This window comes from Lonchura striata, chromosome 20 (genome assembly GCF_046129695.1).
Source record: "Lonchura striata isolate bLonStr1 chromosome 20, bLonStr1.mat, whole genome shotgun sequence".
NCBI lineage: Eukaryota > Metazoa > Chordata > Aves > Passeriformes > Estrildidae > Lonchura > Lonchura striata.
Window position 1 is genome coordinate 4648658 of NC_134622.1, and position 12068 is coordinate 4660725.

Consider the following 12068-nt stretch of genomic DNA (forward strand, 5'->3'; position numbering starts at 1 on the left):
GCCAAGCTGGGCGCCCTTCTGCTCCACAGGTCAGCTCCGAATTGCAGAGCTGTGTTTCTGGTGCTCCCCCTTCTCCTTCCTGATCCTTTTTCTGGGGCAGCATTTGGGAGACAGAGTAGGACATGGGCTCAGGACACACAGCCTGAGGTGGATGTTGTGGTAGGAAGGATGATACCCCAATCCTAATTCCTAAAATTTCTCCCGGGACTCCCGCAATCCCTTCCATCCCACTGTTGCCCCCAGGAATGCCTTGTGGTCTCTGCTCATCCCGAGCCCTGCCTGCAGCCTCTCTGTCCCCAGGGAAGGCTCCTGCCGGGCGAGGGAGCATCGCTCACAGGCAGATGGCTTCGTCCTGGTGGCATGTGGGCTTGGCAACAGGGTGGCCCTGCACCCTCCCACACCCTGTCCCACCCCCAGACCATGTAGGGCACCCGCTGTTCTCAGCCCAGAGCTTATAGGAAGAGGAAGCCTCATCCCTGCGCAGAGGAGGAAACCCGACAGCCCAGATGTGCACAGAGCCACGCCGATAGCATTCTTATTTTGTTTTTTTAATCTGCAAGCAGAGGAGCTGCCGGAGCGGCGGCGGGCACGGCCCAGCCCACGGAGCAGTGAAGAGCCGGGAGGCAGCGGCACAGCCCTGGCACAGCCATGGGGCAGAAGTGCATGGACAAGGTGTCTTCCTTCCTCTTCGAGTATGACACCCCTCGGATGGTGCTGGTGAGGAACAAGAAGGTGGGACTGACCTTCCGGCTGATCCAGCTCATCGTCCTGGCGTACATCATCGGGTAAGGCTCCCCAGCACCTGCTTTCCCCAAAATTAATGCTTTGCCACTGGGTAAAAAAGCAGTGGAGGGAGAGGAGTTTCTATATCCCCAGTATCGCAGCGCAGGGGGTTATTGCTAATAGCTTCACATCCCTCTGGTTGTGGCTGCTCCCGTGCAGCCCAGTGTACCTCCATGGCTCTTTTAGATGGATTTAGTCCCCATATCCTCCCCAGAAGCTACTGTATATCCAGGCTGGAGGCTCATCCCTGCCCAGCCCTGCTCCGCACACCAGGGCCCCGTCTTCTCACTGAAGAGAATCCAGATCCTGCTCCAGCTGCTGGATGGTGGCCTGAGAATCTGTTGTTATTTTTATTTTCATTTATATTAAATAAGAGGCATGTGGGGCCAGTGCAGTGATTTGTGAGACCCAAGTGGCTCAAGACAGGGCCATAAATCTCCCTGTTCACCGCTCTGACGCTGCGGCCGAGACACAGCTTGGCTCCAAAATTCCTGGTCTTATTTGCTTCTGGGAGGCAGCTCCAAAAGCAAGGGGAACTGCTTAAAAAAGGCAGTGAGTGGAGCAGGCAGGATCAGAACCGGGTGAGGATGTGTGTCCTCAGGTGCCCTGGGGCTGCTGCTCCTGCTCCAGTCACTCTGTGCCTGTCCCCTCAGTGTGGGACGATGCTTTGGGATGTGATGGTTGGTGAGCCTTTGCTGTGGCCCCATGGCTGCTGTGGGCTCAGCCCTATCAGGAGACCAGCACCCTTTCATGGGGAAGGGCCCCAGGGCAGGATGTTTGAAAGGAAAGAGGATGTCTGGCCATGAATTGGAAAATCTAGGAATTTTTGTGGTGCATGGTGCAAAGGAAAGGCAGCGGCTCCCAGGCTTCAGTGCAAGCAAGTCGCTGTGGGGAGCAGGGATGCCCATGTCTCCCTTTAGCACAGACTCCCTGGAAGGGGTAAAACCCTTCCCAGAGGATCAGTGTGGAACCCCCACATTGGTCCCCCACGTTGGTCCCACCCTGCTCACCAGCACTTTGACTCCCAAGGGTAATCCTCATGCAAAACTGCAACCGAGGTCTCAAGGTTGCTCTGTTGCAAAGAGGTTTGCACTGGTGTTATGGGAAGCAGCTTTGTTTTTGCTAAGGACTGAACCTGTGATGTCCCAGGGCTCCAGTCCCAAATGTGGCAGGGGGCAGCTGCTCCTGTGGATGGGGAACTGGCACAGATGGTTGTGCAGAGCAGCTAAGGAAACGTGGCTTAAGCAACTTGGCTAAACTGAGACAGGCAACCAGGAAGGAGCAGGAAGAGAACCAGCCAGGCGGTGACAGCCAGTGGCAGGGGAGAGGAATCTGGCATGAAGTTGCTGTAATTCCCAAGTTTTTCCTGGTTTGTTGAGATCAGGCTCCTCTAGCAAGGGCCTGCCTATGATTGCAGGTGCCCCCAGCCCCACCAGCCCCTGGCTTCCCCTCACTGCTGACAGCAGCACCCCCAGCTCCCTTCCCACAGCACTACTCCCAGTTCTCTGCCCACAACACTGCCCCCAGTTCGCTGCCCTCACCAAACTGCAAAGCCTGTCCTTTGAAAGCAAATTTGGCAGTCAAATGTGAATTCCCTTACCATTCTCCCAGCTTTTGTCCTCCCTTCATAGCAGGCATGGGATGCTCATGGAAATGTGTTCCAACGCACGACTCTGCTGGAAGGACATGGGTAGTGCCATCAGTGCATGCCAGCCCCCCTGTGAGACCCCATGTCACCCCTGGGGAGCAGTTCTTTTGCCTGTGATGACTGTGATAAGGTGGTATTGCTGCTGCCCAGGAGATGCTGGGTGCTTTCTGGGTTTCGCTTCCCGAAATCTTGCATGCAAGGAGCTGCAGGCTGAGCCACAGGATGAGGCCAGCAAGGGAAGAGGGCTTGGTGGCTCTGCCACGTCAGGGAGTGACACCAGGGGACTTTTACCACCTGGACAGGACTTGCTGCAGCATTTACAGCCTCACAGGGGATGGTTTTGTTTGTTTTGCCACAGGGGAGGTGGGGTTGCCCAGTCCTGTGTGCCTGTAGTCAGCTCTGCCAGAGGGGGATAAGGTCAGCAGCAGAGTCTGTGCTGGAGGCTGATCTAGGGAAAGGTTTTGCCCCTGCTGCTGCCCAGTTCACAACCTCCTGCAGCCCCGAGGGCATGGGAGAAGATGCCCACTGTAACCAGTGTAACCCAGTATGGTCTTCTGCCTTGGAGGAAGATGTTGGAGCTGTGTTTCCCATCTGGGGTGGCAGCAGTGCTGAATTTCTGCTCCCATCCCCAGGCACTGGAGCAGATGCTGTCCCTGAGGTCCTCTTGCCCTCAGTCCCAGGATGCTGATGTGGCTGCAAGCTAAAAAGCTCCCTCTCCGAGAAGTCCTCACAAGGTCCAGCACCAAACAGAAAACCTCCAGACAGCACCTGGCATTCTCCATTTTCCCCTCTGCCCATCAGCCAGGTGTCACAGGCGAGGTTGACACACCGGGCTGGTGTCATGGGCTGTCCCATGGGGAGCCTGCTGCCTCTGTCACAGCCAGCGGGACCGATGCCTGTGGCAGTGGGGACAAAATCCAGATCGCTCCTTTTTTAGTGCCGAGAATGCTCCGCGGCGCCGGGAGCGCTACCCGAAATGGTTGCTTGCCCATGTTTATAGTCTCCCTGAGTCAGAGTTAATCCAGCGGCAGCTTGTTTATGCTGTAGGTTAAATAGTGTCAGAAGCCTGCCCTAATGGCTGTGTGATGGGCTGGGAAAGGCAGGCAGAGCCCTGTTCTGGCCACAGCAGTGTCCCTAACCCTGCTCCTGCAGCCCTCTTGAACACAGGGACATTGCTCCACATTCCCTTTGCTGGATGGGGAACTCAGGCTCTGGATGTGAACCGTGTCCAGCCTCGGCTCTGTGTTGGCCTTGGAGGCATTGGGTTTTGGAGAGTTCCTCTGCAGTGGATCAGGAGATCAGGAGTGTTGGGGTAGGTCATTGAGACCAGCAAGCTGCAAACTTGCCATAGTCTTTAACCCTAAATGACTGATGGCTACTGTGCTCCACTTGCCATCACACACCCTCAGCCACAAAATGTGTCCCAGTCCCCAAAACACACCATCCTGGCATGAAGGTCGAGTCCTGCAACTACCACATGCATCAGGCAGAGGGGTAGGAAGTTTCACCAACATGTCCCTCCTCCAGTGGGAAGAAACTTGACAAATGATTCCTCAAGTGAGACTTGGTAGAAAAAGCCCCAGTCCACAGGTCTGTGCAAGGAATTGGGCCAGTGGAGGAGTGCTGGTGGCCATGCTCACCCTGACACTTTTCCCTGTCCAGGTGGGTGTTCCTCTACGAGAAGGGCTACCAGTCTCAGGACAGCATCGTCAGCTCGGTCTCAGTGAAGTTGAAAGGGCTGACACTGACCAACGAGAGTGTCCTGGGTCCTCACATCTGGGATGTGGTGGACTACGTTTTCCCACCCCAGGTAAGGAGTGACAGTGGGTGGGTTAGGGGTTTGCTTTTGTCCCAGTGGCTGCTGTTCCTCATGTGCTGGGGTGCAGATGGGTCCTTGGCATAGGCTTTCCATGGGGCTAACCATGACAGGGTGTCCCTGTGGAGGAAAGGAGGCTGCTCCTGTCACAAACCTCTGCCCAGGTTCTCCCTGGGGAGCATTTGTACTTGGGACCCACTATGGCTGAGGAGGCACATTTGGGGCTGCCTCCAAAAGGATCAAGGTTCCTCCAGTGCCTCTGGAGCAGTATCTCAGGCAGCAAGCAGGATCCTCCACTGTCCCTAGGGCTGGTGGCACTGCAGATCCCCACCCAGGGAGCAGCTCCTCACAGAGGAGACCCTGTGCTGGCTGTGAGCTCGTTGGCTGTGTCTTCACAGGGGGACAACTCATTCGTGGTGATGACCAACTTCATTGTCACTCCTGGACAGAAACAAGGAACCTGCCCAGAGGTAAACACACCGGCTTCCTTCAGTGGACTAAGCTTCCGTAATTCAGGGGAATTCTGGTAGTATCGCTGGGGAAAGACTTTTTCTAACATTAGGAGGTTTAGTAAAAGCCAGAGCCCAGCCCCATACTATTGTTCCTGACTCCTGTGTGGTATGTGAAGACTTTTATTCTGCTGAAAAACAGGTGGCATCCATTTAAGTTTTCTTCCCTTTGAGATGATCAAGCAGAGCAGACTTGAGGCTTAAATGAAAGCATCTGCCTGGAGTGAATAAATCACCCCTTTTTTCCTGCTTTATCTGGACAACCTTGGTTGGGAAGCAGTGTATGAACAAGGCTCTGGCTGCAGCTAAGCAGTGTATCTCTCAAGAAAAATGCTGTCTGGTTAGGCAAGAGGGACAGGGGATTGAAGCTGCAGGGTGGGGTGCTAAGAGGTGGCTGCTTTCCCCCCACAGCTGCCAGATGCCGGGCTGTGCACACAGGACAGCGACTGCAGCAAGGGGAAATACAGCCGTCAGGGACAAGGTATGGCACACAGCCCTGGGGTTTCTGGTGAGACAACCCCGAGAGAAGCTGCCTGGCTGGGATGTCACCTGGCTGGGACCTGCTTTGAACAGGAAAACCTCTGATATGCTGGTTGGAAGGGCCCATGTAGGCTGGTCCAACTCTGCTGTTTTGAAAGATACCTGAACTGCAAACAGCTCAGCTAATAAAAGGTTAATCAGGACTAAGCCATTTCACCCAAACTGTTGTTCTCTTATCAGCTCAGCATTTTCTTAGGTGTGTTTTAACAAAAAAAATCCCCAGTTGCTCCCCTGTACAGCACTGTAAGAGAAACCACTGCCCTGAGCTAATAGGCCACCATTAATTTCCTGTTTTAGAAAGGTGCCAAAGCCCTGAGCATTTTGGGTCTTGAATGCCCTTGGCAGAGCTGAAGCCCCAACCAGATCCCATCCATCCCAGCATGAGGCTGAGATTTCACAGGATCCAGGGTGTGAGCAGCTGTCTCCCCCACAGGGCTCATGACTGGCAAGTGTGTACACTTCAACAGCACTGTGAAGACCTGTGAGATCTTTGGCTGGTGCCCTGTTGAAGTTGATTACCATGTTCCCAGGTGAGGAATGATGTTGTTGCCCTTTTTCCCACCCCAGCTGCACTTGGTGTGAAGCAGACCAAATTGGGCCTCTATGGGATGTGGCCAGGACAGCCTGTTTTGTGAAAGACCAGAAAGGGAAGGGATGAGACCACCAGTTTTCTGGGTCTGTTTGTCTCAGTTTGGGTGAATTTACACCAAATGGAGCTTTCTCTAGAGCCTGGAGAGCCAAGTGATGGACATATGTCTACACTTGTGTTTTTCAGCCCTGCCCTGCTGTCAGAAGCAGAGAGGTTCACCTTGTTCATCAAGAACAGTATCACCTTCCCTGAGTTCAAGGTGTCCAGGTAAGGAGAGGTTTGAGGGGATGGCTCCTGGTCAGTTCCTCCAGCTGTGTCCCTCAGAGGAAACCATGGGTGCAGCTTGGTATAGAGGATTGCCTACCTCATCAGTGATCCCAGGACCACTCTAACTGGTGCACTGAACCCCATATTAGCTCATAGGAACTGAGACATTTCCCTCCCAAATCTGTCCCACCTCAGATGGTAGCTGTAGTTACTAGAAAGATGTCTGGAATTAACCTCTCCTGAGTTACTCTCACAAATCAGTTACTCTAATTTTTCTTTTTTCTTCTCTGAAGAAAACATTAAGATACCACAGGGCCAGGATAAGCTTGGTGCCCCAGAGTCCCCCTTAATATCACAGATCCCATCTGTTTCAGCAAAATGGTCCTGGCAGCACTGGGGGAAATGCTGTTGGCTGAAGGCACACTTGTAAGAGGATTTGTGATGGCACTGACTATATATCTGATTTGGAACAAATTAACAGAAGCTATTTGTGCTGTAGACAGCGAATTCTTCTCTCTAAGTTGATCCCGTCCCTGTGCTGCAGCCAAGGTTAAATGTCCTGGCAGCTGGCATGCTTGGCAAAGTCCTGGGCTGACCTCACACCTCCCAAGAGGTGGCTGGGAGAGGGGATCCCCCCAGCTGCAAGGAGAGGTGGCCCAAGCGAGGACAGGCTGAAGAGGACCCAGAGAGGGAGCAGGTCCTGGCAGTGAGGGTGGCCGAGCTGGCTGCTGTGGAGAAACTTCCTGCCTTTGATCACTGCTGACAATTTGCTCCTGAGCATCAGCGTTGGGACCAGTCTGAGCAAGGCACAAGTCTTACAAAACCACAGGCTTCCCAGACAAAGTGTTTTTGGGCAAAAAAGCAGAGTGGGATGGAAGGCAAGAAGTTGCCCTTTCCTTTTAACCCTTGCTGTAGGAGATAGAAAACTCCAGCTAAGTGTAAAAGGTGTGGGATACACTCACGATCCATGAGGTGTCCCAGATAAGAATTGCTGGAGCTCAGAACATTGCCCAGCAGAACCCATGGACAAGTGGCATGTGAATGGGAGAGTGACTGGGCAAAGGACTTACAGAGGTTTTTTACCCCCCAGATTATTGTGCTACTGAGAATTTTTCTCACTCTTTTTCATTCACAGGCGCAACTTGGTTGAGAGCGTTACCAAGCAGTACCTGAAGAAATGCACCTATCACAAAGTCACGGATTCCTTATGTCCTGTGTTTGAATTGGGATACATAGTGAAGGAATCGGGTCAGAATTTTACCTTCCTGGCTGTTAAGGTACTTCAATTTCAAATTATGTTCCTTGCTGTTGATGGGAGAGAGACACTCAACAGTGCAATCATCCCCAGTTGTTAAGATGATTTTATGAAGATGGTTTTAAGATGGTTTTATGAAGAATTCTTGAGAAAACAAGAGTGTCAGAATTATCTCATGAAGATTATGAATCTCCTTGGACATGGCCTAATATTTACATTTTTCTTGGAAACTCTTGAGAAGATTTGACCCACTGGCAGTAAATCCCAGGCTTCAGCTTGTTTTAATTTGAGCAGTGAATAACTAGATCTGTGTGGCCAAATACCATCTGATTGAGCTTGGAAATCCCAGCTAGATGGTCAAATATTGGTCATTGCACAGTGCTAACTGCAGCCTTTCCCCTGGCTCCAAAATGCAGCTTTGCCTAACATTCCTCAGGCTGGTGTGTGGGAATATGTGCTATCTTTGCGCTGCAAAACCTTGGGATAACTTTGCCAGGCACTGAATTAAATCAGAGAGGCTTGCATATATGAACATTTATTGCAGGGATTGGATCAGATGGCCCAGAAAAGCTATGGCTGCCCCATTCCTGGCCAGGTTGGACAGGACCTGGAGAAAATTGGTCTAGTGGAAGGTGTCCCTGCCCGTGGCAGGGTTTGGTACAAGATGGTCTTTATGGTCCATTCCAACCCAAACCATTCTAAGATTCTATATATGAAAGGTGCAAAAATACAAGCCTCTGGGGCACAGCCATTTACAGCCTGGAGTGAACTCAGAAGGGAGGAGGGACTCCTTCATTTCCTGAGCAATCTCTTGGGCATACTCAAGGCAAGGGAAGGCTGTCTCATGAGGACCAGGAGGCATCTGGGGTGAGCACTGTTTCTCAGGACCATGTCTTGGGCACAGGATTCTGATTAGGAACAAGAGGGCATGAATTTATTTGTGTATCCAGCACTCAGGACAGAAACAAGAGCCTCTGCAAGGGGTTATGTACAGGCCACAAAGCCAGGGCTGCTCAAGAAGGCTGAGGCAGCAGTGGGGTCTGTGCACCTGGAGAGCCAGGACACCTCATGGCATCGAGACAGAACATGTATGAGAAGGGAGAGCATTTCTCTGTGTGGGCCAGGTTCAAGGAGGGGCAACCTTGTGAATCCCCTCTTGGCTGCAGGGTGGAGTGGTGGGCATCACCATAGACTGGAACTGTGACCTCGACTGGCCCCTGCAGTACTGCAAACCCATTTACCAGTTCCACGGCCTTTACAATGACGACAGCAATGTTTCACCAGGGTTCAACTTCAGGTAAGGAAACACCTGCTAATTCTCCAAGTGTAATTCAGAGGTGACAGCTTCCAGGTTCCCACTCAAGAGATGGTGGAAGGCCAGAGACTGTCCTTCAAAATACTCACTACCTTTGCAGGGCCAGGCAGCAGTACCAGGGCTCTTTTAAACGGCATGAGAAAAGGGATAATACACCCCTTGGCTTCAAAATTGCCCCATTTCCTTTCCATTTCCTCCCCCTTGCAGGCTCTCCTGCATGGCTGAGCTTTTGGGAAGCCCCTTGAAAGACTGGAGATGGCGCAGGATCATCTCACATATTCTCTATCCTCTGCTCTGTGTGACTCTGTCACTAGTGCTTCGCTGTCTGCTGCACACAAAACTTGGGGACATCAGATCAAACAGCATGAGCAGGAGCTGGAACCTGCAGGCAGGAAAACTGAGGCACAGAGAGGAGAGGTGCCAACAGCCCAGCTCCTTCAGGGGGTTTAAGGAGAAGGTCAGGAGCAGGTCTGTGATAGCACATTCCCAGATCTTTGTCCAAAATCCTGATGCTCTAGTGTTGCAGGGGCTGTCAGACCCCCTGGCAGAACATTAACACTTGCCATCCAATTGCACAGATATGCCAAATACTACAAAGAAGATGGGATGGAAAAGAGGACACTCTACAAGGTGTTTGGGATCCGGCTCGACATTCTGGTGAATGGCAAGGTAAGGGTGGATTCCCTGGACCCCTGGGACAGCAGTGCCATATCCTTGGGAAGGTACCAGCTCTGTAACACAGCTCCAGGGTTCTGTGGGATCAGGAAAACTGCTGTGAATGTTTCCTTGGGTGCTGGCCTGCTCACAGGAACCCTTGGGGAATACCGGGGAAGGGAAGACAGGAGGAAAACATGTTTTAGAGGTCACATCTTTCATCTGTGGCTTGATCAGTGGTTTTGTGTAAAAAATTTTGTGATGGGAGTGGGGGGACCTGTGGAAACTCAAAACCTTTTACTGATATTTCCAAAAGCTGAACATTTGCATTTTTCTTTTTTGTCTTTTTATTCCTACTGGGAGAGAAGGCTTTCCTCATTGTGTTCCCATGGAGAATATTCAAAGTGTATACTTTTGTTTGGTTGCTTGGTTTTGGTTTTTAATACTAAACATACAGGAAGAAAAGTAAGTTAATTTATTTCAGCCTAAAACAAATCTGCAATATTTTTCTGTTTGACCAGTGCTTTCCCAGCTCCTGTTTCTCTGTGTGCTGTGGTTGCAGTTTGGGTTGCTGCAAGGCCCTTTTGCTGAGTCCCACTTTACAGCTAGAGCATCCCTTTTTCTTCCCCTGGGCTGACTGTAACTTATCACTTATTTTCTCTGACTTTATCCAGGCAGGCAAATTTGACATCATCCCAACCATGACCACAATTGGCTCTGGAATTGGTATTTTTGGAGTGGTAAGTTCAGATATTTCCAGCCTCTATATGGAGACTCTCAAATTATTCTTCTTGCCTGTGACATCCGTGGGAAGTGTCCTTGAGCTGCAGTCATATACTGAGTACTGCTCAGGAAATCAGAGGATAGGCAAAAGGGGGAAAGGAGGTGCTCTCTTGCCTTGCCAGCTCAGGAAAATAGATTCCTGCTGGTCTCTGGCTGATGTGAATTCTGCCCTGCTGATGAAGGGAAGGCTGGCTCTCTTGGCAGGTCTTGGTGTCCTGATAGTTTCAAGTTAGAGCTGGCACTGAGGGAGAGTCTTCAGGTGATTGGTAGTATTTCATTGAGGACAGAAACCCAGTGTCTGATTTGGTTATGGTTGTTAAAGACTTGGGCATGGCTCAAAGAGCATTGTGCTCTGCACTTACCTAAAGGGGAAACATTTCATTTCTGTTCCTTCTTGAACACAGCACATTTCACTTCTGTCCTAAATGGATATTTAGGAGACTTCATCAACTGCCATGTTGTGGAATGAAGCAAAAGTGACCCTAAATTGTGGGGGAAACTGGGAAAAACCACTGAAAACAGTGGTCCAGATGAGCTTGGAAAGCAACTCCAAACCTAACTGCACTTTGATTTAAGGCCTCTGTACTCTGTGACCTGCTCCTGCTGCATTTTCTCCACGGACGAGACTATTACAAGCAGAAGAAATACAAATATGCAGAACAGGAGCCTGTAAGTAACAGCAAGTGCCTGCCCTGCAGAGGCTCTTGCGGGGGTGTGTGTGGATGTGTGCATGAGTAATGACACTGTAACACAAACATCCATGCTGAGGGGCAACCAGGCGCCTTCCTGAGCCCTTGGGACTGTTGGAGAATGGGATCCATGAATCTTCCCTCCAAAATTACTGAGATGTTGTGTGTGACTCATTGTTAATAACTTTATTCTCTGCCTTTAACCCCAGATATTCCAATATCTGGTAACACTAGGATTGCTTTAATGGAAGCAGGGGCAGATCTGTCCTTTAGCAAATTAGAAAATGTCTCTTCTTCTGTTCTTTGAGAACATCTCTATGATAATGGAATGTTTCATGGTCTTTAAAAGCACACAAAAACAGTTCCCCCCAAATTCATCTGAAAATATGCATATACACTGGGGCTTAGGAGTCACTGCAGTCACACCTTCCCTGGCATTAGAAAGGAGCAGGTTTGTAAAAGAATCCTTGTTTTCTCTCATTTAACCCCCAGTCAAAGTCGCACAAGAAGGAAAAGAAGCCAGACAACACACAGTGAGAGGTGAGTGGTGTTTCCCCAGCCCTGCTAGCATACATCTGTCAGGGATGAGGGCTACAGGTCTTGGGGCTATCCCAATGTCTGTGAGAAGGATTTCAGGAAGGCAGCAGGGCTCCAGGGAGGCTTGGAGGAGACCTGAGCTGTGGGCTGTAGTGTCTAACGTGGGGTCAGCACTTCCCAGCATAAGCAATTGCATGGGGCAGCAGCGGATGCAGGATGTGGGACTGACATCACATCTTCGATGGCAGCATCTCTTGAACAAGGGCACTGGGGGCCAAGACACCAGAAATCACTGAGCACCTCTCTCTCAGCAGAATCCACACTGACTGACAAACCTGCACCCCTCTTCCTCCTCCTGTTCTCTCAAAACTCGGTCGCCATCCCGTCACCTCCCTGGGCCAGCCCCAAGAGCAGCAGAAGCAGCACCCAGCTGATGGGAAGGTGGTGCCCTGCAGCCAGGCAGGGGCTGGCTGGCCCAGCACACAGCCTGTAGTGGGACATGCCATGATGCTGTGGATGGGTCAAACTAAGGGATCTTGGGCCCTCTGCCAGCCCTGCTGCGGGGCACTGGGTCTGCTGCCCTTGCAGACCCTTCAGAAGGGCTTGCACTGTGCCTGCCTGGTGTGTCAGGGCCATGCCAGGCCACTTGCACCTGAAGACCTTGGGAAGAGCACAGCTGCCTC

General features: G+C 51.4%; 1 protein-coding gene across 1 annotated transcript; it reads left to right on the forward strand.

The window, feature by feature from the left end:
• Nucleotides 1–648: 648 nt before the first annotated feature.
• Nucleotides 649–11838, forward strand: P2RX1 (purinergic receptor P2X 1). Its single transcript, XM_021550937.3, has 13 exons — nucleotides 649–785; nucleotides 4094–4241; nucleotides 4646–4717; nucleotides 5168–5237; nucleotides 5730–5826; nucleotides 6072–6152; nucleotides 7288–7429; nucleotides 8574–8704; nucleotides 9301–9391; nucleotides 10051–10116; nucleotides 10736–10828; nucleotides 11341–11388; nucleotides 11700–11838. The coding sequence occupies exons 1-12, from the start codon at nucleotides 649–651 to the stop codon at nucleotides 11383–11385; spliced, it is 1173 nt and encodes a 390-aa protein (XP_021406612.1). The 3' UTR covers nucleotides 11386–11388; nucleotides 11700–11838.
• Nucleotides 11839–12068: the final 230 nt, after the last annotated feature.